The sequence below is a fragment of the Suillus subalutaceus genome, assembly GCF_016647625.1.
Source record: "Suillus subalutaceus strain FC151 chromosome Unknown DFJ58scaffold_144, whole genome shotgun sequence".
Classification (NCBI taxonomy): Eukaryota; Fungi; Basidiomycota; class Agaricomycetes; order Boletales; family Suillaceae; genus Suillus; species Suillus subalutaceus.
This window is the reverse complement of record NW_024540393.1, coordinates 70,276-95,679: the sequence shown is the minus strand read 5'-3', so window position 1 is coordinate 95,679 and position 25,404 is coordinate 70,276. Positions and strand designations below refer to the sequence as shown.

General features: G+C 47.5%; 8 protein-coding genes across 8 annotated transcripts; 4 read left to right on the top strand and 4 right to left on the bottom strand.

The window, feature by feature from the left end:
• Nucleotides 1–1,604: 1,604 nt before the first annotated feature.
• On the top strand, nucleotides 1,605–3,897 carry DFJ58DRAFT_812069 (cytochrome P450; the record flags this gene model as incomplete). The annotated part of the gene is made up of 10 exons (XM_041391529.1): nucleotides 1,605–2,012; nucleotides 2,073–2,116; nucleotides 2,189–2,270; nucleotides 2,319–2,443; nucleotides 2,527–2,825; nucleotides 2,877–2,935; nucleotides 2,993–3,037; nucleotides 3,151–3,327; nucleotides 3,379–3,675; nucleotides 3,738–3,897. The coding sequence occupies 10 exons, from the start codon at nucleotides 1,605–1,607 to the stop codon at nucleotides 3,891–3,893; spliced, it is 1,692 nt and encodes a 563-aa protein (XP_041238669.1). The 3' UTR covers nucleotides 3,894–3,897.
• A 399-nt stretch (nucleotides 3,898–4,296) lies between these two features.
• Nucleotides 4,297–4,858, bottom strand: DFJ58DRAFT_916953 (uncharacterized protein; the record flags this gene model as incomplete). Its single annotated transcript, XM_041395505.1, has 2 exons — nucleotides 4,490–4,858; nucleotides 4,297–4,441 (listed from the first exon to the last, which is right to left on the bottom strand). Exons 1-2 carry the CDS (start codon nucleotides 4,672–4,674, stop codon nucleotides 4,297–4,299), a joined length of 330 nt encoding a protein of 109 aa, XP_041238668.1. The 5' UTR covers nucleotides 4,675–4,858.
• Nucleotides 4,859–7,524: 2,666 nt separating this feature from the next.
• Nucleotides 7,525–9,248, bottom strand: DFJ58DRAFT_748993 (uncharacterized protein). The gene is made up of 4 exons (XM_041387623.1): nucleotides 8,997–9,248; nucleotides 8,868–8,952; nucleotides 7,995–8,186; nucleotides 7,525–7,939 (listed from the first exon to the last, which is right to left on the bottom strand). The coding sequence occupies exons 1-4, from the start codon at nucleotides 9,059–9,061 to the stop codon at nucleotides 7,796–7,798; spliced, it is 486 nt and encodes a 161-aa protein (XP_041238667.1). The 5' UTR covers nucleotides 9,062–9,248; the 3' UTR covers nucleotides 7,525–7,795.
• A 1,352-nt stretch (nucleotides 9,249–10,600) lies between these two features.
• On the bottom strand, nucleotides 10,601–11,879 carry DFJ58DRAFT_812056 (DUF1183-domain-containing protein). The gene is made up of 4 exons (XM_041391528.1): nucleotides 11,574–11,879; nucleotides 11,383–11,476; nucleotides 11,223–11,324; nucleotides 10,601–11,168 (listed from the first exon to the last, which is right to left on the bottom strand). Exons 1-4 carry the CDS (start codon nucleotides 11,754–11,756, stop codon nucleotides 10,708–10,710), a joined length of 840 nt encoding a protein of 279 aa, XP_041238666.1. The 5' UTR covers nucleotides 11,757–11,879; the 3' UTR covers nucleotides 10,601–10,707.
• Nucleotides 11,880–11,931: 52 nt separating this feature from the next.
• DFJ58DRAFT_812053 (uncharacterized protein) lies at nucleotides 11,932–13,538 on the top strand. The gene is made up of 7 exons (XM_041391527.1): nucleotides 11,932–12,142; nucleotides 12,196–12,327; nucleotides 12,377–12,610; nucleotides 12,679–12,802; nucleotides 12,867–13,052; nucleotides 13,111–13,238; nucleotides 13,287–13,538. Exons 1-7 carry the CDS (start codon nucleotides 12,038–12,040, stop codon nucleotides 13,383–13,385), a joined length of 1,008 nt encoding a protein of 335 aa, XP_041238665.1. The 5' UTR covers nucleotides 11,932–12,037; the 3' UTR covers nucleotides 13,386–13,538.
• Nucleotides 13,539–13,562: 24 nt separating this feature from the next.
• On the top strand, nucleotides 13,563–14,718 carry DFJ58DRAFT_105574 (uncharacterized protein). The gene is made up of 4 exons (XM_041378637.1): nucleotides 13,563–13,627; nucleotides 13,684–13,975; nucleotides 14,060–14,191; nucleotides 14,260–14,718. The coding sequence occupies exons 1-4, from the start codon at nucleotides 13,614–13,616 to the stop codon at nucleotides 14,377–14,379; spliced, it is 558 nt and encodes a 185-aa protein (XP_041238664.1). The 5' UTR covers nucleotides 13,563–13,613; the 3' UTR covers nucleotides 14,380–14,718.
• A 4,166-nt stretch (nucleotides 14,719–18,884) lies between these two features.
• Nucleotides 18,885–21,179, top strand: DFJ58DRAFT_916948 (cytochrome P450; the record flags this gene model as incomplete). Its single annotated transcript, XM_041395504.1, has 12 exons — nucleotides 18,885–19,298; nucleotides 19,359–19,402; nucleotides 19,475–19,556; nucleotides 19,605–19,681; nucleotides 19,748–19,762; nucleotides 19,821–20,119; nucleotides 20,170–20,228; nucleotides 20,282–20,321; nucleotides 20,381–20,391; nucleotides 20,441–20,617; nucleotides 20,668–20,955; nucleotides 21,018–21,179. 12 exons carry the CDS (start codon nucleotides 18,885–18,887, stop codon nucleotides 21,177–21,179), a joined length of 1,668 nt encoding a protein of 555 aa, XP_041238663.1.
• A 649-nt stretch (nucleotides 21,180–21,828) lies between these two features.
• DFJ58DRAFT_645225 (uncharacterized protein) lies at nucleotides 21,829–22,140 on the bottom strand (the record flags this gene model as incomplete). Its single annotated transcript, XM_041381419.1, has 2 exons — nucleotides 21,829–22,041; nucleotides 22,072–22,140. Coding segments are annotated over 2 exons (282 nt in total), but the record flags the coding sequence as incomplete, so codon positions are not given.
• Nucleotides 22,141–25,404: the final 3,264 nt, after the last annotated feature.

The following is a 25,404-nucleotide window of genomic DNA, read 5'->3' as shown; positions in this document are numbered from 1 at the left end:
ATAAGAATATACCTCATTCGAAGTGACCTACTTCCCAATCTCCATGCCAATACACCCTATCAAGCTCTGTACTTGGCTCGCAGCGCGCAATGACCGAGCTTTCATCACAATCATGGCCCAGGGTAATGGGGGTAATGCGCGTACAATGATCTAATGCCATACCAGAAGTTTGCCACATTATCGCGGTGTTTGAAAGCGATTTAGAAGAACACGATTTGATTTATCTAGAAAGGGGGTCCTGCCTAGACTCGTGACCAGTCTGTCTGGACTGGGCACTCATTAGACAGATTGGCCACGAGTCTCCGTGCCCCCCCTTCTAGATCGATATCTAGAACTGGGTCAGTTCGACGTGCGGACTTGCAAAAGACTGACATTTGATAGCGGCACGTCGGCATGAGATGCTCGTTCAGAACTAGAACAGCATTCTAAATGCTGCGGGAAGTCGATTATCAGTCTAATATGCGACTGATCCGCGATGCTGTCTCACAAAAAGTTGAAATCCATTGTACTACGCTACTGCTACTAATGATTGGCCACTCGGATGGTAATCTCCTGCTGTACCCCATTGAACCTCGCACCCAGGACATCCGATGCGCGGATAGTTTGTCATGATGTCTTGGCATGCCATCATCAAAGGTAGATGAGTTCACCGACACATCAATGAATCGGCCTGCGCAATGAGCACACCATACAACAGATCGTAGCTAAGCAATAGCACGGGTTAGGCCCGGGGTAACCCGGGTCGTTGGTAAGGGTCGTCGGGTACGGGTAGTACAGCCAAAACTCCACACCATCTGCAAAGTTAATTTTTTAATCTTGCAGCCGGTCGTACTATTCCCAAGAGAAAACAACCCTCGAAGTTTTCTCAGAACTTGAAGATAAAAATACCTGCACTGTTCTACATGCTTCTTCTCCTAACATTCGTGCTGTTGCAACAGGGCACGACACCCTTCATCTTGGTGAGAGTTGGTCATACCATTGTCAAGACTCATGTCGAGCAGCAGCTCCTTTCACCAGAATCAGAAACTGTACTCGCTGACTAGATTAAATTGCTCAACTCCATGAGGCATCCACTTGGCAAGTGCACAATTCAAAGCAAGGCAGCTGCGTTGTGTCACGCCAAGTCCAACTTAAAGCCCTGCGAGAAGTGGGTCAATTTGATATTACTCCTCCCCTTTAATACATACCTAGTCGGTAAAATACCATCCGGCTCCAGCCTCGGACATTATTTTTCAGCTTACTCGACCGCAGTTAGTCATTTTTACCACCGCTGTTCGGCAAGGTCCAGGTCTTGACATTATGTTCGTACCTTGTTTCCAGAGCTTTTAGGAGCCGAAGTATTTCGGAAGAGTAATTATAGGCACTCATCACTCTGGACTACCTCAAAGGACATCATATATCACTGATCAGTATTTCAGATTGGATAGTGGGTGATTAAAATAACTGATTTATCTCAATTCGAGGCTGATACTAGTCCTCTTTAGATTTATCAATATGGCACTATGGACTGACGAGGCCGGGATGACCCTCGGGGATCTCAATTTCCTGTGCTCTGCTCGCAGTATTTAAGTAGTACTGAACAATGATTATCCTCGTTCGCAACCATGGGTTTGTCGCAAAGCAAGGACTACAGCAGGGGCATCTGGCTTGCCTTCAAGGACCTCTGCCTCGCAGGGCCCCTGTCAGGCTCGACGACATGCGTCTTAGTTCTGATACTGGCATCCCTCTATCGTCTGCAAGTGTATCGCCAAAGACAACGAACGACACGCATACGAGGACCTCAGAGTCCAAGTTGGGTGTATGGTTTCGCCAAGACACTAATAGATACCACTATCACCAGTGACTTATACGAACAGTGGGCTAAAGAGTATGGACCGGTGTACAAGGTCCCGCACCTCTTGGGACAGTCCAAGGTCATACTATGGGACCCAAAAGCAGTCTCTCATTTCTTTACGAGAGACACATGGTTCTATAACCAAACTCCGTTCACCAAGATGTCCCTTGAGCTGGTAGTATGTCCTTTTACCTTCTTCTACAGCTACAAAATAATAACTTGCTTCTGCGACTGACAGATGGGAAGAGGAGTAATGTGGGCCGATGGTGAAAGTCACAAAAGGTAGGAATTGTGACCTTCAAGTTGTGCTGAACTAAATCCACGTGGACCATGTCATTCTCTCTAATTTATCAGGCAGCGCAAGACCCTCAACCCTGCCTTTGGCGCAGCTGCTGTTCGCAGCTTGACTTCTATTTTCCACAATGCCGTTCACAAGGTGAGTCACTCACCGCTAGCCCATCACTGCACTCGTAATAGGTCACAGGCAGTAATCGCTTGGGACGCTGAGATAGGATCAAACAGTGGAACTGATTGCGCTGTAATTGATGTTCAACAATGGTATTTGTTTTCTCCCAAAAAGATTCCTGCCTGCGCACTCAGACATATTGTGTACTATGTGTAGGATGAATCACATCTCGTATGTATATCCCTTCTCCACCAGGCTGCTGTCTCATCCAATACCCACCACGTAGACTCGACAGTGCAGGCATAGCCATTCTGTCGCATGATTTCGGCGCACTCGATGGAACTGACTCCGAAGTCGAGCAAGTCCTGAATGCGTTTAGTTCGTCTGCCTTTGTTTCCAGCAAATCGGTTATGCTCGCACAACGTTTTCCTTCCATCTTGAAGCTACCATTGCCTCGCACACAGTTCTCCCATAGGCTGAACCATATCATGGGCGAAATATGCCAGGAGATGCTATTGCGGAGGCGCAAGGAAAAAGAGACGGGTGGCACTGACCAGGGGGACAAATCATGTTTAGGTTTGCTCTGTGAGTTTGTCCTTCGTTTCCAAAATTGCGAATGCTACAATTGTTTTGTAGTGAAAGCGGAAGAATCTGGCGGAGGCGCGGGACTGACTCCCCAAGAGGTACTAGCCCAAGTATGCGAATCATTGAACTCTCCCGAATGATATGACACTGATCTCCGTCTCCACCAGGCACGGGTTCTACTTCTCGGGGGCTTCGAGACCACGGCAGGTAATGTGCATTTATTTAGAAAGAGAACCGCATATTCACCGTTCCTTCCTTTTATCAGTCAGCATCACAGTAAGTTTCAAACCGTTCATTGTTCCCATTGCGTTTCTAAATTCCACAGTGGGCTTTTATAGAACTTGCGCGGAATCCAGACATCCAAACGAAGCTTCGTGACGAGTGTCTAGAGTTCGGGTCAGCCCCCTCATATGACGACCTCATGAATAAGCTTCCCTACTTGAACATTGTCGTAAATGAAGTTCTTCGCCTCCACGCATCAGTTGCAGAAATCCCACGAGTGGTGCGTATCTGAAGAAATTCAAATACAAACCAATCGAACTTAACCTGACAGGCTATAGAAGAAGACGTGATCCCACTCAGTGAGCCCATGCTCACGGCCACCGGTAACTCTACCGACAATGTATGCATTCCGAAGGGGACGGAGGTCGTGGTCCCGTTCGCCGCACTCAATCGCTCGGTCAGTATTTGGGGGCCTGACGCAAAGGTGTTCAAACCTTCCCGGTGGCTCAAAGAGGAAGAAGGCACACGTGGAAGTAGAGAAACACTGCCTGACTATCGTCATCTGATGACCTTCGGCAATGGTGCGCGGATGTGCCCGGGGAGGCTGTTCGCGTTGGCAGAGTTTAAGGTAAGCAGCTGCGCAAGAGCACTGGTTCCAACGCGTTTTGACCGGGCTTCATCTCATCCCAGGTTGTGCTGTTTGTCCTTGTGAAAAACTTCGTGTTCGAGATGGTAGATGGCCCTGAGGCGAAGATCGTGGAGAGTTTGGGGTTTTTACCAAGACCGAGTGTGGCTGGGGAATCTCACGGTAGTGTGCCCCTCCGGGTGCGCCGCTATGAGGTGTGATTGTGGTCTGGGTAATTTAATGCAACCGTGAAAATTGGACACTAACGCAATCTTGGAAATGTTTGGATAGATGTATATTTTTGGATACTCAATGTTAGGACTACAAATTATCATTTTCTTGGGACGAGTCAAGCATGCAGGAACTGGTATGACTTCGATTGCTTTCCAAGAGCGCGTATCCGCCAATTCTGTGTATACTCAATGTGATTGGCGCGTATCGGCCATTCTGCAAGGAGCAAGAAAATGATGTTGCATACATTTTTTGGTGCACCGAAGTGAATAATATTAAGTCCGGAAAACAATGCATGTCAAGGCTTAAAGTAATACGAAAGCTACAGAAAGCGGCTGCCTGCCCGTGCGCCCATTAGCGCCACATCGGAATCCGGAATCCTATGCAGGGCAGCTAGCACAGATGCCCAGCTTCTGCAACACCTCTGGCAATGATGTTTGCAACCACATTGCCAGGTTGAATCCAAGCAAAGAGAAGTTGCGAGATCTTCTCCACTCCGCTTACAGGATTCAGATCAGTCTCTTCCAGTGCCCACACCCTAGTGGAGTGATCAGTCAGAGATATACCATCGGGTCGAAAACCGTACCTCAGGATGCTGAGTAATCCACCCATCAAGAAACCGATCAGGGCATGCATGACGTCAACCTGAGTGAGCGTTAAAAAGCATGTGAAGATTGTGATGCCCATTCCCATAAAAAAGACCATGTCGATCACCATGAGGCCGCGTATCTTTACCACTCCATTCTGCCGGTTTGTGTCGAGGGCAGCCATCTCCCCCAGCAAGTGTGTAGCACGATCAGGGATCAAAAGTGTCCCTCGGGCCAGAGACAGTGATAAGACTCCACCACTAAGTTGTAAGCTCTCTTAGACAAGAGCATACAACTCGGTAGATCAATCAAATACTGATATTGATACTGGTATTAATGCTGCCGTGCTAGTTAAAGCGAGCTTCAAGTTCAACGTCCAAGTTGAGGTCTTTATGTTGATGGCGATGAGCACGAGTTGTCAAAGGTGCTTACCTCGGATTCGTTTTGGAGTAGCTACCACGCAGTTTGGTGAATCCGTGAACATGGCTCCTTGTTATAGCCATCAGATCAACGTCAGTATCGATACCTCGATCTGAAGATACTGACAGAGAGATAATGCTTGATCGGGGTGGTACCTAGTACAAGAGTCAAACGTCATAGAAGAGAAAACACCAACGCCAAATGGTTTTAAACCTCAAAACGAACTCGCGTGAGGTTCGAGAACCGCTGCGTGGGCTCTCCAACCGTGAGTCTTAGTTCTAGTTCCTCGCTCCAGCCCTATGTCACTGTGGGAGCACTTGAAAATCGAATCCTCACTGAAATGACACTGACCTAGTCGTTCACCTGGTGATGGCCCGTCCACGAAGGCATCATGAGCATACTTCTTGACATCGAGGAGGAAGCGCATCTTCATCAATCCCGTATGTTTCTCGCAAATCGTTGAATAAGAAGTATCACAACGAGGTAATAGCACTGACGAACCTTCCCAAAATGCATCCTGAAGATACTGTGCACTACAAACGTGGCATGGTGTATCTTTCTCCCTCTCCGAGTTCTTCGTCCGACGAGGCGCACCAAACGGTGGAGGGTTCGACACAACTCGTTTTTCTGAGGCCTTTTCGTGTACCATGACGTTTGATACTGAGCTCAGTGTCGGACTCGAAACAGAATTCAGCATCAAACGTACGGAAAGTGAACAGCCTGGTCGAGAGCGAGGAAGTGGAGATCATAGAGACCTACTGGATGATCAGCGGTGTGAGGTCTAAACGGAGACATACTATGTAGACAAGCTGGGCATGGTTTATTTGAAGGCGCCTTTTTCAACCGCTGTTGATGACCTATTTCAAACGCATGTCTTGGCACTGCCCCAATTGCAAATGTTATCGATCCGAGTCCCTGCGCATAAACTGGGTCAGTGAGCGTTTAGATACGAAGATTGCGAAACAGTACGTGTCAATCGTGAGATCTTTACACGTAGGCCTGGTGATCGAAGCGGTGAAGAGAATCGCCAAAGTATCCAATTATAAGTGAGTAGCACGATCAAGATCAGGATGTCCCTCGGAATCAGGGCACAAAGATAAGACTTTACCACCAAGTTGTATGCTCTCATAGACGAGAGTATACAACTTGATAGTTCGTCAAAATGCTGCCGTGCTGGTTAATGGACGCTTCAACTGCTTGTAAAGTCTTGAGGTGTGGGAAGGTACCGGTGCTGATGGTCCAAAGGAGAGAGCTCGAGTCGTCGAATGTGGATTCAGATGGATCCTGGCCTGATCGGATGCGTCTGTTGAGTTTGTTAGATTGTTGCTCACATGATTGATTGCGCAGCCCCGGTGCTAGTACTACGAATATAGCTGGGTGGGAAGAGCAGAAGCTTGCTGCACATCCGGAAACATTGTTGGATGTATGTAGAAGGTGGTGTGCTGGTTGCTATGGCGCCAGATCAGAGATGAAAGAAATAATGGGTGACCAAGGTCCAGGGTAGCCCTGGGGATGCAATGTAAGGGCGCCGTGGAAGAGGTAAATACAAACATCACTATGTCGATGATTTTGAAGGTAGGCTTCGAAGTGGGCCCAGGTGAGGTTAGACTCGGAGAGAGCCGCTATGGGGTCAGGATGGCCAGCGAACACTAGTTGAGAAGGAACTGAAAATGCTGTAGGGCATTGTTCAAATTTCGGAGGTATTCGGGAAATCGGGAAATCGTGGTCGAGTAATTGAGGATTCAAGTTAACAAGCGGGAAGAGACGTGATCGAGCCAGTGAAGGTATATATACTAGGCCAATTGCATATTGCATGCGATGATTGCACGGTCCAGACGGAGGAGAGAATCAAGAACATGAATAACTGTCGAGTAGCTGGTAGGCACGTTCACAATGTACACGTGCATTGTACAGATAGTTACAAACTATGATGGGACCTTTCTCGCGGTACGCTATGCGTCAGGATCCTGTTGGCCTAGGTAGCATCTCGGTTAGATGATGAGGATTATCAATATCATACAAGGACTCGGACTTACTGAGTGACGCATTTTCGATTCGTCCGTCTAAATATTTAGTGACTGATTGGCATCAGGATAAGTGAATAATCGAAGAAGCTCCAAGTCTGGACCATCTAGTTCGAGCCGAAGAGAGACACTTATATGACTGTTAGTTACCATAGGACAGGGTGACGCGGGTCAACCAAATGCAAAAAAAATCGAGCGCGATAAGGTGCACCGACCAGCCAAAACTTTCCATCCACCGTCAGTGCAGACTTCTCCTGGTTGACATTTGGCAGCGTATATCTACGGCAGCGAAGTGTTCGAGGACACAGTCATATAACTTCTTCTCGGAAAGTGCTGAAGGTGGTGTAGTCTCATGGGAGTGAGTCGGGACTGGGAGTGGAACGTGCGTCGTGAATCGACATTGCAGGTCGTTGGACAGAGCTCTTCTGGAGTGTCCTGATAGGTTTACATTATATATACATCGAAGTCGTACGCGTACGGTCTTACGTATATTCAATTTTATTACTCGAGCTCTCAGTTGAAAACTTGAACCTCGGGTCGGCATTCAAAATTCTGATTCCGATTCTCGACTTACAGATTGCTCCGCACCCGAGCTATGATACTGCAGCCAGTGTTCTACATGCACCTTCACCCAGATTGCGTTCCTGCGAAGTCAACTCCAGCCACTACCACCGATACTGAGCTCGCCCGGTGGTCATCTGTCGGGATCGTGACAATATCGACAATGGATCTCGCACTGAGGCAAAACAATGTCTCGTCTCCGCCTGGAACCGTATCGTTCCCTGGCTTCTCTTCTTTCACGACCAGTTCATTATGTGCAGAGCCAACTATAGGCCCGTCGAAAAGAAGCTTGTCATCGATCTAGTTGGCAAGATACTGCAATATGCCTTTTCCGCGAGGGACGGGAACACACCGTTGCTCGCTACTACGCCCACCCTTTACCGCTTGATCGTAGAGTTGTGGTTGCTGGCCCTTGACGTCAAGGACAGGGATGCGCTGTTCAGCCTGAGCGCCCAGCATTCATCGTCTCATTCGCGCTATCTCTTCTTGAACTCATCACCCCCATTTTGGTCACAGGGTGCATGTGTGACGAAGCTTTTATGGCCGTCGTACTCGAAGTGTCAGGTGACTCTAGCGCTGTCGCTTCTACGGCTCTGGAATATGTGAAGAGTGTACGATCAATGGCGCAGGACCCTGATGTAATCTCGAGACCATCAACGTTACTCGAGCTGCTCGCACCCATGCTTTCATTCTGTGTTAGATTTATCAAAGAAATGAGCAAGCGCAGCGTCGCCATAATGCATCGTCCGACAATCCGGCAGGGATATTTTCTCGGCTTCCCGTGTCATCCAGCTTGTTCTATCTTCCGCAGAAACCATGGAGCAGAGACTGAAACCATCACTCTTCTGGAGTTTGGAGTACCTCGGTGATCTCCTTAATGATACTATCTCGGTGCTACGTCAAGCTCTCCGCTCACATGCCTTTGAAACAGCGCTGAACAGCTCGAGACCCTTGGAGATGGATCTTAGTGATAACCGCACAAGTATTGTACAATTACGTTGTCCACAACAAAATCTTGACCTATGCGTGGAAACACGTCGAGTCCTGGTCTAATACTCTCGGATCGATTGCAAAGCAAGACAAAACCATCCAGGAGGGCTGGTCTGCGGTCGAGACGAAGATATGATTATATGCTAGTCTCAAGTTGTGGCACATTACAAGTATGGTCAAGGAATATGGTGCGCGAAATTGAACATATAGTAATGTTAAGTTTCAAACCTTGGCCGGAACACCCTGCAGAGTCACAGTCACGTCGCAGGAGCTATCGCCTAGGGCGAAATTCAGACTGATTATAAATCTAGTTAGTCATCCAATCGTGAATCTCGCCATAGATCCGAAGGTGAGTCTTATCTATGGGAAAGATAAGACTCACCTTCGGATTCCCTACGAAGATCCAGTACACAGATTCCATCACGGGAAAGAAGATGACGAGCGCTGCTGCCGTGAAGACATTGACGCTAATAATAGGTGAGATGACGACTAACTGATGCATGACACTCACTCGCAACGAAATGTGTCAGAAGCAGGACCCAGTTCAGTATAATTGGGAGGCGCTACCCCAATCATGACTAAGTGTATCCTGAGTGCGGGGTTGGGTAAGGACTTACGATAGCGGCCAGTAGTAGAGATTGCCTATTAAGAGGCCCTCTTATTAATAGGCAACCTCTACTACTGGGTGCCTGTAAGGGCCAACAGGGTGAATAAATGGCTTTGTGACCCGAGAATTAATGGCAGTAGCCAAATCATGTAAGGCGTTATGAAAGAACATTCTGTTAATGCCATTAGAAGAGAAAGGAGAAACAACTTATTGCGCGGGGGTGGAGGGACTTATGTAATCACAATGCGCGGGGCCCAATCAAATTTATTGCGTACTTGTCACGCAACTTACATTTGACTTACAGCAACGTGCTGGGATGTGTTCTCCGACGAAGTAACCTTTGCAAAGTTCGCATTGCATCACATCCTCACATCGAACTTTGTATTACAGAGCGCAGATTCTGTATCGCAAAGTGCGAACTGCGCATCGCAAACACAAACTTTGCATAAGTACTAAGCCCAACCTTCGTCTCGTGAACTCCATTAATTCATTGCAAGCTACCAAGGTTATGCAGCACCCCAAAGCTACATAAATTGTTGGCGCAGAATTTTTGTTGCCCCACCTTTCTGCCTCCCTCCCCACCTTTCTTCCCCCCACCATCTTCCTGCCTCCGAATTAAAGGTCCCCCCACTCTCCTCCACTGGTTCTGCCTTGTGAGTGTCTCATGTGTCGTTTATCTGAAGGTATGATTATACTCACCACACGAGTTTAGAACAGCGGGATGATCATCATGTGTAGCTGTATCACAGCGATTCTACTGTACTTGGACAGTGAGGCCACGGTATGTCATAACGTCATTTTCACGCGCATATATTCAGGTCTATTGCAGAAATATGACGAGGAGATGTAGTAAGACACTGTTTTTAACAGAAACTTAGCGTCAGATCAGCACGAGGTAAGACGCCGGTCCTCATACGCTGACTTATTGATACATTTATTCACGCTAGAAATATCGAATCGAGGCTACTCTATCGGTGGGTGACTTTTTTTATTTGTAGACGCTGTTTTAACCATTCGCTCACGACACGTTGCCAACAATTTTCTGACATCCTGAGCAGCTTGCGACGGCCAACTCTACTCAATCCCCCGGTCTTTTTATTCCAATCCTCCCGCATCTTTCCTGTGCGTTCTCTTCATCCGAGTCTCTCGCATTCATCGCCACGATCTTTTCCTGTCATTATATTCCCGTTTCCGTGCTATCATTATACCGCTTCCCATACCGCCGCTATAGAATTACTGCAATTTGTACTACTACACTGTTTTGCAATGATATCACAATTGACACGCTACGAGCATATTCTGTAAGGTTGGGAAAGTGTGTGCTAATGTGCGTTAATATATTTTAATCATGTTAGCGTGAAAAAAAAACACGAGAACATTGCACAGACTGCCCCGTCACTGTTCTGAGGTCATCGTACATGTTTTTCTCTCCGATATAAACACCACGACATCTACGAGCCTCTCCGGTAAGGTCCGGTTTTCACTGGGCTTCAGCTTCAAAACGGAAGCAGGTATCAGATTGATAAAAATAATTTCTGGCGCTATGACGGATTCAATATCAACAATCATACCTATAAAAGACCGAAGGCGAGTCCTTGTATAGTATAATTAAATGTCACCTACTACTCGAACTACCATACCCCGTACTAGTCCTCATTGCACCCAAATTAGAAGATGCTTCTCCTCTATCCTGGTTGTCATACCTAGGCACGAGTCTGCTCCTTGAGATACTACTCGGCAACCGCCTCTCCCGCTCCCAGTCATACTCCCGAGACTCCGACGGACGATTCAAAAAATGATTTCCCAGCGCCCCCAGCGCAGCGCCAGTCCAGAACCCTGGCTGCCACTGCGAGCTGTTGCCTGAACCGGCATCTTTGGTGTATGGTGGGGGTGGGCTAGTGTAATAAGAGCCTGGGAACTCTCCTGGTCCTTGCCTACCACCAGGATATGAGGGAGGGCTGGTGTTGTTGGCGTCTGACGTGTTGCGACGCAAGCAAGGTTGGATAAAGCTGTAGATTATAATGCCCAAGACTACGATCCATACGAACATGAAGAAGATACCGGAGTAATCAAGGTCTGAGTAAGTAGGGAATAAGTAAGCGTTGGTAGACGAGTGTGCTCGAGACTTACTGCTGAACCATGACTGGGTGTAGAAGTGAGACCAACTTGAGCCAGAGTCTGTGTGGAGGGCATCTGGGAGTTGAACGAGGTTGTATTCAAGGGAACAGGATCCTGTGAGATTATTATGAGGCTTCGTATTTCAAGCACCCGACGTGGATCAGAATCAGACCTTTCATGACGTATGGATCACCAGGGCCGTTCCATCCCTCGCAAGAGACCTCGACTCGACCGAAACGTAAAGAGGACGGTAGGTCTGCCTCACACTGCAAATATTGTGTCAAACTCGCCACATAACTTCGATAGAGCTTACTAGAGTCTGGCAGTCTCTCAAACTCTAACTATTGAACAGTGAACACCCACCTTCCAATCTACATCCGTACCCGACCCTCCAATATTAGTGCAGCGCACGACATCCGGCTGATACAACCCGCACGCTTTCCCGATGCATACTAGCTGAGCAATAGGACTGGTACGTCGCGCTGCTGTAAGCGCGTTTTTGTAGAACGTAAGACCAGGGATGCTCTCCAAAGCGATGCGGGACATGAAAGATGGTTGAATGAGCCTTGTCTGCTCAAAATACAAGCACGAGTTTTAAAGCCTTGTGCGACGCATACACGACGTGGAGGTGAAACGTGTTATGACTATATGAGTAGCGCATAACCGCCGGTTCGATCGGTGGCTGTGCGGCTTGAACCATTCTAATTTAAACACATGTTCCGTTATCCCCTACGGCCAGTCACGTCTGACTTATACATACCTGCTGGCTCTATCATCCACCAGCCTATGACAATCAAACCGAAAGCACTCAAGGCTTGATAAGTTACATGTTTGACTGGATCTCATTGACTTCCAAGGCTTTATTGCTCCTTATACTTGTTTACTCGTCGTCTTTCATGTTTTCGTCAAAAAAATGGAGTCCAAAGGGGTTGGTGAGCCAAAAGGTCTTCTTCGATTATTTAGTGTTTCACACGCATGGCTCTAGCACGTGTATATCACAGGCGGCAGTCAAGGTCTCGGACTTGCACTCGCCAAACTCGTCGCGCGGAAAGGTGCCCACGTTTCTATAGTGGCAAGAAACCAAAGCAAACTCGACGATGCTTTAAAAGAACTCGAGGTTCGTGTCTGTAATCAAACCTTCCGTTCGTTCTGAATGTCATACACAGGCCAATCGCCAAAGCCCAGACCAAGTATTCAAAGCCTTTTCATTCTCCCTCAATACCGCAGAAGAGTCTGCTGCCGCTCTCCAAGCTGCTAGTGATGCCCACGGCGGCCAAGTCCCAGATGCCGTTTTCGCATGCGCAGGTACTGCAAAACCGATGTTTCTTCTCGAAATGCAGCCAGAGGACCTCTCGCGCGGAATGGAGAATGTGTACTGGGTACAGGCGTGGACTGCATTCGTGAGTCGACTGTTCGACTCTATTTCAGATCACGGACAAGAACATGACATTTAGTGAACAATGAACAGGCTGCTGCTAAACGAATGGTGCGCGAGAATAAGAAGGGGAAGATTGTACTGGTGTCTTCGACACTCGGATATATGTCTCTCATTGGATATTCTTCGTATTCGCCTGCAAAGCATGCTCTGCGTGGTAAGTAATGGCTGTCTACTCTACTCCTGGTTTTTTTGGTTATGCTGATGATACGGCTTGGTAGGACTGGCTGATTCGTTGCATTCAGAACTGATGCTCTATGGCATCGATACTCACATATTCTTCCCTCCGACAATGTATACACCTGGTTTTGAAGAAGAAAACAAGACGAAGCCGGCTATTACTAGAGCGATTGAGTCGGCGGATGAAGGTCTGACAGCGGACCAAGCTGCTGCTGGATTGCTCTCAGGTACTTCATCTCATGAGACCACAACCACAACTTTGACGCTAACTCTTGGCCTGGCTAGGTGTCGAGAAAGGTTACGCACACATCACTGCTGATTTCATCACAAGTATGTTCCGAGCTTCGACGCGTGGCTGTACGCCTAGGAGTAATGCTGCTCTCGATTTGTGTTGGATTTGGTTGCTCTGGTATGTTTTCATCTTACGCATACTCGGGCTCGTTGTTGACAATTGACTGTAGGTTGGGATACCGATTTGGAGACGTTCGGTTGACAAGCAGGTACTTGCGCATCGCGTTGAACATAGGGAGTACTTGAGGAACAAGGGATTGGTCGATTGAAGTTGGAGTGTTGAGTTTGCGGATATACCTCATGGTAGCTTTGCTTCCGTGCTGTGATCGACTGCGCACGGACATGTTTATCCTCCATCTTAGTTTTCCCCATAATTTCTTTTATGAGTTTCTCACGTTTGAACTATGCAACGTTTAAAGTTTTTCGTGTCTGAATGATCGGTCGACCATGTGCATGAGCTACAATACCTGCAGTCACGTGCCTGGTGTTCTTATGAGATGACTACCACCAGGTTTGGACAAGAACTTTGTAGCCAAACGCTATAGCTCTGACACAGATCCATTCCAGTGCTAAACTCCTAAAGCTTGCACTTCCGCTTATTAAAACCCATGGGTTTACCCGAGAAGCGCTATCCATGTCGGTGCTATCCCTACCCACACTACCAGCTCATCCTCTCCCGGACGCGAGCGTGACTGCGCTGTTTGGCCCAGGAGACGACGCGTGTAGGACCCTCGTACATGCGTGGCTTGATGATGCAAAGCGTCGGATGAAGGAAGGGGCGGTAGAAAAGATGGGAATGGGAGATGTGTTGAAGGCGAGGCTGAAGAGCAACGAACCGGTGCTGCAGCACCTTCCAGAGGTAATTGAAGTTTTATTTGTTGAAGATATTCAAATTGATGTTTTTCGTCGCCATCGTGCAAATCACTTATGCTTGGTGCTTTAGGCATTTGCTCTCCTCGCTTCATCTTCCTCGTTACTTCTACCTCTGCTCCCGGTGGACCCTGCCCCGATAATAAAACACGCTGTTCAAGTCTCTAACCAGGCATGCTGGATCGCTCATAGTGACGCGCGAGAGGTATGACACGTTTTTCTTTACATGCATTTAACTAATACCATCAACCAATCCTACCATCCCCCCATCAGTTATCTTGGTACACCCGCCGAGCATCCATCTCCGCCTATCTACCTCGCCGCCGAACTTCACCAACTGACTTCCCCAAAGACAGCACCAGCATTCTTGGATTCGCTCCTCGAGAATGCTGAGCATGCGGGAAAGGCTTTGGACGAGACAGCTTTGTTTGCAAGTTATATTTGGAAGAGCTGGAGAGGGATTGTGAGGAGTTCTGGGGTGTTGGTTTGATTCTGAGGTGTGTGGTTTTGGACGAGATACCGATGTTGCTATTGCATGGTCATATAGTGCGTTCCTAACCACTACATCCCTGAAGTCAATGCATGATGCGAGTATTGCTTCTAACCAGGTATAAGTAATTTAGATTGATTATCAATATGATATAGTGCGTTCCTACCCCCATCATATCCCTATCAAACGTCACTCGTCCTAACAGTACCTTGCAAATATCAACTGCTTGATGAGATTTTGCATCGATTTGCATGGCTTTTCACAGAAGAGAATTGAGGTAGAGGTAACCAATGAGACCTCTTAATCTAGAGAACTTGGGAGGAGATTTGAATCGGGCGCATGCCGCATGCGTTTGGCAACTCGAACGAGTCGGAGAGGTGAGTCTTCTACCTTTGTTCTTAAGCGATGCTACAGGATGCTACATTCGATTGGAAAGAAGCGCTGTACTACAATCATTTTTTCTCGGCTGTGAGTTTCCTGATGAGGGATGGTGTCCTCCAAGCTGTGATATCGTATATTCACTAAATCAATCGTGGATTAGGATGGCCGTAAAAATTGATGGCGTCGTCGTCGTATCAACTGCACTTTGCATTGAGTGAAATGCATTTTGCCAAGTACACTAAGAACAAATGGAAACAAGTCGCCTTTACCAACAGTTTTTCGATCTTTCAAAGTTCGGTGCTTAAACATCCCGGCGCAGCGTGATGGCTTGGCAGATTCACCACCCACAATTCCCACAAGCTAGTTTAAGAATTCGATCGTTATTCATTTCGGCGATGTCACAGCCTGAAGGACTGAATGGCTGTATATCTAGCACGCACGAGCGCATGACATCGTCGTACATCCACCAGGTTCGCCACTCCCTCACTCCCACCCTCGAATACTAGTACTAGCAGTAGTATGACCTTAGTCTCAGATGATCCTAGTTGGTGGCTGTTCATCAATTCGAATCGTATTGGCAACTATTTTGCAGGTTCGTGGGGGAGCCGTGGTGATGCCTTGATCTAACCTTCCGCAGTTGCCTCCTCTGTTGGAGTAATGTATGATTGGAGTGAGTAACATAGTATGAAAGAATTGCCGGAATACTCATGGTTTCTCTAGCACTTACGTTCGGGCAAGAGGTAGGTTGGTACCATTTCCGGAGCAGCCACCTCGCTAAGATTTGGTTTATAGGTCGAGTTCGTCTGGGTGAGCAGAGTCACACTTCAGAGGGGCAGCTCTCAATTCTCTGTAGAGGTCACGGTCGTCCCTTATGACCTTTCTCTACCTCAGTGTATGTAGCTCGCGTGTTAAGTGTGGTTGGCAAGCAGGGCTGATTTGGAATTTTTTTAGGTGCGCTATGTTGGAATAATCTTTGCTGTGTAAGTTTGGAAGGCCAAGCAATTGACGTGCTAATCAGACATATCTCACAATAAGTATCAGTATACTGGGTGTGTGTTCTCATACGCGCTCGGTCTGTTTCTCCTGACCAGCGGCATATAGTATCTGTTCCGTCAATTTCAGCGATAAATGCAGTGAGTATTCTGTATCGATGTCTCCGTTCCCATTCAATCAACTGCACTCCCATGTAGAAGTAAGTCAGATTGTTGACTGGCTTGTTGGTTCAAATAATGACTATAACAGCTGTGAGTTTATTTGAAATGTGTGAACCTTCGACGCTGGTCGCTAATTGGAATTGTCAGGTCGTATTATGTTGGTCACATTAAATTGGATGCATGGGATCATCACTGCAATACTAGGCGGTGAGTTACGCAGCTGCAATGCCCCGATTTGACTGAAAAATCATGCAAGTCATCATGATTACTCGGTTACATGCCATGTATCAGCGATCAGGAAAAGTACTGATATTTCTTGCCGTCGCCTTTCTGGCTGTCAACATCGCCGATGGAGTGATTGCCGCGATAACAACGAAGTATATTTCGGGGGGTGAGCTTAATTATCGTTGAAAGATTTCATTACATTGACGGGTAACAGAGATACTCATTTCCTCAGGCATCTCTCTGTGCTATATTGACGTTGAGGGAGATGCCCTACTATGGTCTGTCATTTGGGCTCTCACCACTGTATGGGAGGTTCTCGCATTGGGTATAGCAGTCTGGATTGCTGTAAAACACTTTCGTGAACTGCGACGACATTCAGCAGGAGGGATTATCGGGGACTGCTTCACGGTGTTACTTCAAACGCATGTGGCTTATTTCACGGGGTGAGCTCATAATATGAATGTGGTTCTGTTTTCCACTGAAGTTCTGCACATGCCAGTTTTGTTGTTGTTTCTTGCTTCACCCTCGGTTACTTGTCTCCAACACTCTCAGTGGTATGCCGACCCGTCACTGACCTATGCATGGGACCATGGCTCATTGTTTCTACAGCACGGATTATCCATGGCAACTCAGATTTATCTCGGTGTTCGTCGGATTTTCTTGGTCGTGCAGATGTTTGTGCTGGGACCGCGCCTGATCCTTAGCGTTCGCGCTAGGCTCCAGGCTGAGCCTTATACGGGAACCGGCATAGCTTCAATTGCTTTCCAGGAGCGCGTACATGTGTCATTTGCCAGCTCTGTGTGTACTCAATCTGATTAGCGCGTGTCGGACATTCTGCATGAAGCAAAAAAAAACATGTTCAAAGTGTCATGATGTTGCATTGATTTTGTACCGAAGTAGATTCCAGAGGAATTAGGTCCGGAAAATAATGCATTTCATGCGTCGCAAAGAAATACGAAAGCTACAACAAGTCTCGGACCGAGAGTCAGCAACTTGCAGCACTTCCTTAAACATGGTGGATAGTGGGCGATAATTTGCTGCGAACTCGTAAGTTATTTGCGAGCTTATTTCATCACGCCAACAGGAAAGAATTCATCTCGATCGTCTCTACCGTCAACCACGGTGAATAAAGTGTGCCACTAGCCCTCTTTCATCAACTATAATGCAATTACCAACCATGGCAGCCTGGATAGGCTGAGTGACACACAATACTTCATCGTCAGGACACTTGGTCACGTTTCTTCGCGATACCTAATGCTTCTCGTCCTTCGACGCGTTGGTGATGCGTAGCTTGGGGCAGTAGACGCCGTGGGGGATACGGAATTCAGAAGAATCGACATCGTCAAGTTAACGTTGGCCTGCACGTAGTGTCTTGCGTTCAGAAGTGCGATGAACAAGTTCACGTATACTTGCAGCTAGCCAGCGTGATCTGGGGAGAATGCATTCGCCGTTGGTCATACATTTCGTTACTAGGAGTTCAATACTGAGAAAGATGAGGTTCTTCGGCATCACTGCCAACTGTAGGTATCCATATGAGACCTCGAATGTGGATATTGCGAGATAAAGAACCTCACTGCAATGATGACTGTCGCAGCGACATATGGCACTGCAGGCATATTGGTCAAGGTATGGGATGGGCTGAAAGGAAGAATACCTTGTTAGACAGCCACCAAGCTTGCTCGCAATTGACACATGGCATTCAAACTTCTACCCTGTTACCACTCATCAGTCGGATCTTACTCGGTTCCTTTGACGTTGGGAATCATGGCACCAGTGTCCATTGCCTGTGGGTTGTGCCACTGAATTTTGAGTGACATGGCGGCGCTGCGACGTCGATGAGGCTAAGTCGCTGTTGGAAAAAATTGAATGGGGTACTAAATATGATAGTCACTTCACTTAAGGGTTAGTTGAGAATCATCCACGTTCTTATCGTCGAATAACACGTTATCTCAGCATACAGTAACTAACAGCGCGTCTAGGTCGCCGCAGCAGTAAAGAAAAACAGGGAGCAAACTTGAACGCGAGATGAAAGCGAGATGAATGACGCGTCTCGATGGGGACAGGGTGATAGGCATCTGCATCCGCCCTGAACTCGTGCAGTAGATTATTTTCGTGTGCGTTATCTTGTGTGCATTCAATTTGTCTTTGAAGAAGTTGCTATCGACCTCTTCTCTCGTCGACTTGGCTTGTTACCTTGCTTCACAAGGTTTCTTTCACCCCCCATAATTAGTCGACAACTTTTAGGTCAAGCAAGGAAAAAAGAGAGACGCAGGCGGTAATTCTCGAGTCTGCACTACCGCTGTTCGGTAAGGTGACAGGTCAGAGGCAAATTTGCAGCTGACAAGGTTTTCGAGGTCTTAACATTATGTTCGTACCTTGTGTTCCAGAGCTTCTGGGAGCCGAAGTATTTCGGAAGGGTAATTATAGGCATTCATCACTATGGATTGTGATTTCACCTCAAAGGATAAATTAGTTTGGATGGTGGGTACGGATGATATATCCCAATTTTAGGCTTATACCAGTCCTCTTTAGATGTATCGATATGGCACTATGGACTGATGAGGCCGGCATGACCCTCGGGGATCTCGGTTTCCTCTGCTCGTAGTATTTGAGCAGTTACTCAACGATGATGATCCTCGTTCGTAACCATGGGTTTGTCGCAAAACAAGTATTGCGGCAGGGACATATGGCTTGCCTTCAAAGACCTCTGCCTCGCAGGGCCCCTGCCAGGCTCAACCGTGACGACATGCGTCTCAGTTCTGATACTGACATCCTTCTATCTTCTGCGAGTGTATCGCCAAAGACAACGAACGACACGCATACGAGGACCTCAGAGTCCAAGTTGGGTGTATGGCTTCGCCAAGACAGCACTAAATTCCACTGCTACCACTGAACTATACGAACAGTGGGCTAAAGTGTACGGACCAGTGTACAAGGTTCCGCACGTCTTGGGACAGTCCAGAGTCATACTATGGGACCCAAAAGCAACCTCTCATTTCTTTGCGAGAGACACATGGTTCTATAACCAAACACCGTTCAGCAAGATCTCCATTGAGATGGCAGTATGTCCTTTTGCCTTCTTCTGCAGCTACAAGATAATAACTCGCTTCTGCGGCTGACAGCTGGGAAGAGGAGTAATGTGGGCCGATGGCGAAAGTCACAAAAGGTACGAATTGTGACCTTCAAGTCGTACCGAACTAAATCCGCGTGGACCATGTCATTCTCTCTCATTTATCAGGCAACGCAAGACCATCAACCCTGCCTTTGGCGCAGCTGCTGTTCGCAGCTTGACTTCTATTTTCCAAGATGTCGCTTACAAGGTGAGTCACTCATCGCTAGCCCATCGCTGCACTCGTAATAGGTCACAGGCAGTGATCGCTTGGGACGCTGAGATAGTAGGATCAAACAGTGGAACTGATTGCGCTGTAATTGATGTTCAACAATGGTATTTGTTTTCTCCCAAAAAGTTTCCTGCCTGCGCACTCAGACATATATTGTGTACTATGTGTAGGATGAATCTCATCTCGTATGTATATCCCTTCTTGTCCACCAGGCTGCTGTCTCACCCAATACCCACCATGTAGACTCGACAGTGCAGGCATAGCCATTCTGTCCCATGATTTCGGCGCACTCAATGGAAATTACTGCGAGGCCGCGCACGTCCTGAATGCGCTTAGTTCATCTACCGACGTTTCCCACAAATTGGTCATCCTCGCACAAAGTTTTCCTTCCATCTTGAAGCTACCATTACCTCGCACACAGTTCGCCCAGAAGTTCAACCTGATCTTTGGCAAAATATGCGAGGAGATGCTATTGCGGACGCGCAAGGAAAAAGAAACTGGTGGCGCTGACCAGGGGGACAAATCATGTATGGGGCTGCTCTGTGCGTTTGTCGTTCGTTTCAAAATTGCGAATGCTACAATTGTTTTGTAGTGAAAGCGGAAGAATCTGGTGAGGGCGCGGGGCTGACTCCACAAGAGGTAGTAGCTCAGGTATGCAAATCATTGAACTCTAACGATACGACACTGATCTCCGTCTCCGCCAGGCGCAGATTCTACTCGTCGGCGGGTTTGAGACCACGGCAGGTAACGTGCATTCATTTAGAAAAAGAACCGCAACACTCACCATTCCTTCATTTTATCAGTCAGCATTACAGTAAGTTTCGAACCGTTCATTGCTCCTACTGCGTTTCTAATTTCCACAGTGGGCTTTCATAGAACTTGCGCGGAATCCAGACATGCAAACGAAGCTTCGTGACGAGTGTCTAGAGTTCGGGTCAACCCCCTCATATGACGATCTCATGAATAAGCTTCCCTACTTGAACGCTGTAGTGAATGAAGTTCTTCGCCTCCACCCATCAATTACAGAAATACTACGAGTGGTGCGTATCCGACAAAAATCAATACAAACTACTCGAACTAACCATGACAGGCTACGCAAGAAGAAGTGATCCCACTCAGCGAGCCCATGCGCACGGCTGCTGGTAACTCTACCGACAATGTATGCATTCCGAAGGGGACGGAGGTCTTGATCCCGCTCGCCGCACTCAATTGCTCGGTTAGTATGTGGGGGCGTGACGCAAAGGCGTTCAAGCCTTCCCGGTGGCTCAAAGAGGACGAAGGAGCTGGAGAAACACTGCGTGACTATCGTCATCTGATGACCTTCGGTAATGGTGCGCGGACGTGTCCGGGGAGGCTGTTTGCGTTGGCAGAGTTCAAGGTAAGCAGCTGCGCAAGTGCATTAGTCTCAATGCGTTTTGATTGGGTTTCATCTCGTCCCAGGCTGTGCTGTTTGTCCTTGTGCAAAACTTTGTGTTTGAGATGGCAGATGGCCCTGGGGTGAAGATCGTGGAGAGTTTGGGCTTCTTACCAAGACCGAGTGTGGTTGGGAGTACTGAGACTGGATTTAGGGTGCCCCTCCGGGTGCGCCGCTATGAGGTGTGATTGTAGTCTGGGGTAATGTATCGCCAGCGTAAGAACTGTATCCTAACGCAATCTTTGAAATGTTTGGATATCTGTATTGTTTTGGATACTCGATGTTAGGACTACAAATTATCATTTTCTTGGGACGAGTCAAGGACGAATTGTACTGGGACCACGCCTGTTCATTTGCGTTCGAGAATTCCACGCTAGGCTCCCATGCAGGAACTGGTATGACTTCGATAAGTTCGATTGCTTTCCGAGAGCAAGTATGATGCTGCTGATTCTCTGTATACTCAATGTGATTGGCGCGTATCGGCCATTATGCATGGAGCAAGAAAATGATGTTGCATACATTTTTTGGTGCACCGACTCGGAGGTGGAATAATATTAAGTTCGGAAAACAATGCATGTCAAGGCTCAAAGTAATACGACAGCTACAGAAAAGTAACTGCCTGCCCGTGCGTCCATTCGCGCCTCGTCGAAATCCTATGCAGGGCAGCCAGCGCAGATGCCCCCAGAACAGCCCCAACAACTTGCCACGCCCACTCCATGTCTTCAGCACCAACGAAATCACGCTGGTCACTCCTTCGCCCAACACAAAACCACTTGCAATCACAATTAACCTTATATCCGTGCCTCCAGATTTTGCAACACACTTGTGATACATATATTCGATGATCCCGCCGATCAAACGTGCCAAAGAAAAAGAAGGCGTGTTCAGAAATCCAATGGCGAATACAATCCCGGAAGGGATCCACTTTGTATAAGGGTGGTTGTGTTGTGCAGCCATGACTTTGACACCTGCGATGACTCCGAAGATTCTCGCAGACAGCACCATATAGGAGTCACCTGTGAAAAGAAATACATCAGCGGCACAAATCAGCTAGCAACGATGAAATCTCACGGAGGAGACGAGGAGGCTGAGCCAGACGTACGCAGTCGGTGCAGAAAAAGAAGGTCCAGGTATCGTATATGCTCGTGAGTCATTGGTACAGGGTATAGGCAGTTGCTGAAACAATGATTGATACTATTGATGATCCGATAAGAGCCAAGTGATCAGGTATCTCGTTTTGCATTCGACCGGCTACCCATACTCCTACACACTGCACCGCCTAGCAATTCCATGAGTAATTTGCGCCACGACCGTCAATCTGAGCCAGATCATAAACAGTCTCCTCAACAGCATCATCTGGCAATACATCTCCCAAATTCAAAACCAACCTTTGTGTTGCTACTGCGCGAACTGGAACATCTGACCGAGACCAATATAAATCCAAGCTTCCAGGGAATATGTATCCTATAGGAATGATGAATCATGGTCGCATGTAGAGGTCAGTGACAGCCTGACATACCGCTGAGAGCATTGAAGAGAAGAAACCGGTCTGGAGGTAAGAGATAGCCAAAAAACTAGCACATGCAAAACTTCAGTGGAACAAGAGAACCACATTCACATTATGAGCTCACCTCCCAAAGTAACTCACGTGAGTTTTCATTAACACGGTGAAACAGTCCCCAATAATACCTCTTGTTGAGTGTTGTCGTAGTTCACCGAAGTGCTTTATAGCAATACAGACCGCGAGAAACAGTGCAAGGACCTCCCTTCAGAAATGTATCATTAGCCCTCTTTTCATCAACTATAATGCAACTACCAACCATGTCAGCCTGGATGGGTCGAGTGACATGCAACATTTCATCGTCAGGGCACTGTGACATGTCTTTTCGTGATATCCGAAGCCTCTCGTCCTTCAACGCATTAATGCGCGGCTCGACGCCTTGGAGGACGCGAAATTCTAAATAATCTACATTTGAGCAGTAGATGCTGTGGCGGATATGGAATTCAGGAGAATCGATGCTGTCAGCGTTGGCCTGCACGTAGTATCTTGCGTTCAGAAGTGCGATGAACGAGTTAGCCTATACCTGAAACGGTACAGCTAGTCAGCACGATATGGGGATAATGCGCTCGCCGTTGGTCATACATTTCGTTACTGGGAGTTCAATACTGAGAAAGATGAAGTTCTTCGGTATCACTGCCAACTGTAGGTGGCCATATGAGTCTATGAGACCTCGAATATGGATATCGCAAGATAAAGAACCTCACTGCAGACATATTGGGTCAATGTATGGGAAGGGTTGAAAGAAAGAATACCTTGTGAGACAGCCAGTGCTAACGGGATAATCCACAAGCTTCGCTATGAAGGAATCGGTACTATGTCATATGGTTCGCCTTACTATATCAGATTACGACAGCGAGCAAAGCGCTCCTTACCCAAAGAATCCGGTACGAGAAGTGGCAATGAGATAGCATAGTGATGATGCAATAAAGGTATCGACAAAAGCGGTCGTTCCAATAGCCATATATACTGACCATTGACACTCGCTCGCAACCAAATCCTGGCACTCAAATCTATTCGTTATCAGCACTTCATGAGGTCGGGGAGTTATCATATTCTGACTCACCACACCCGAACAACGACTGTACTAGATATCGGAAATGATCGCAATCACGATATCGATGTTGTTATTCGAGCCCCAGTGGAGTTGTAGGTGGGCCCTGTTACCCTTCCGAAGTACTTCGGCACCCTCAAAGCTCCCGGAAACAAGGTGCGTCACGGTGCGTTACTTCACTTACAGCAGAGGTCAAGACCTTCAGCACCGCTCGGTAAGGTATTTTCTGCTCGTGTAAGGTTAAGCACCTTGTTATCGCATCAGTAAAACCGCTGAAATTAACGCTTAGCTTAAGCGTGTTACTCAGTGGAACTTACCACTTTGGTGATGGTGCGCATTTGAACTCGGAGAGCTCGGACGCTCAGGGCCTCAGGCGAACACTGTAAGGCCATCAGAAAATGACGGAGTGCTTAATTAGCCTTAGTGCAGCAATAACTATAGTACATGCATTACATAGGATGATAGTACACTTTAGCCCACTACACGAGGTGTTGCGTCATCACAAGATTACATAAAAAGGGTAAGATTATAACCTTGAGGCCGTCAGTCTTCTCGCCGGTCCGCCTCAGCCTACCTCACAATGCCGTATCTCTAGGAGTACCCCGTTATTAGTCGGACCTTACTTGGTTCCTTCGAACAACTTTAAACAACTTTGTTCGCTTCAGCTTAATGTTGCGATATAATTTGTGTATCTTGAGTCCTTTTCATTGACACTTTGTACTCATCACCACGAGTCTCGTTGCTAACGTCACGGCGTAGCACCATAGTCAGCCAATGAAATTCGTTTATCATTCTTCGGATGACGTACCCAAGAATACCCGATTATCCTCGACTCACCAAGATCCTCGATCATATGACCATTGGCCGTGCATCGACTTTCGCTTCTGGCCCTTTGCACGATAGACAGAAAGTGACTCCCGAAGATCTTTCGTCGTGACACTGTGACAGCAGCGGGCTTAGCGCGGGATTTCGGTGAGCTTGTCATAGCTAGATTCTGGGTAGCAGTGAGGCGTCTCCTCGTCGGCAACCAGTGCACTCAATTCAAACGAGCCATTCGGTGATTGGATAACGCCATGTCTGCGTTCTTCTCCTAACATTCGTGCTGTTGCAACAAAGCACAAAGTCTCATATGACACCCTTCATCGATGGTATCTTGACAAGAGTCAGTCGTACCACAAGGCTCATCTCGAGTAGCAGCTCCTTTCGCCGGAATCAGAAACCGTACTCGTTGACTAGATTAAGTTGCTCAGCTCCATGGGGCATCCACTCAGCAAGCGCACAATCTGAAGCAAGGCAGCTGCACTAATGGTGGGCGAACTTGATATTACTCCTTCCAATTCTGTCATTACTTCATTGCATGCAGGACCATCCTACGAAGTGCCGCTTGCCTCGTCTTCCACACGATATTCTCCCAACATTCCTCCCACTTCGGCACCCATTCTCGCCACTTCATTAATACCTTTGCTCCACATTCCCATTCTTCTACCCACCATACTGACAATCCGACACATGTATGTAATCCCTCATTTAATCTATACTTGGCTAGTAACATACCATGCGGCCCCAGCGCGCGTTATTTTTTAGTTTGCACCACCACCACTAGTCAACTTTGCAGCCACTGTTGCTACTACTCGGGTAAGTCAGAGGCAAATTTGCAGCTGACTAGGTTTTCGAGGTCTTGTCATTACGTTCTTGCGTTACCCTTAGGCTGCACGTACTTTGTTTTCGGGAGCTTTGGGCCGAAGTATTTCGGAAGGGTAACAGCTGGAGTCTTTTTGTGATTCACCTCAAAGGATGTATC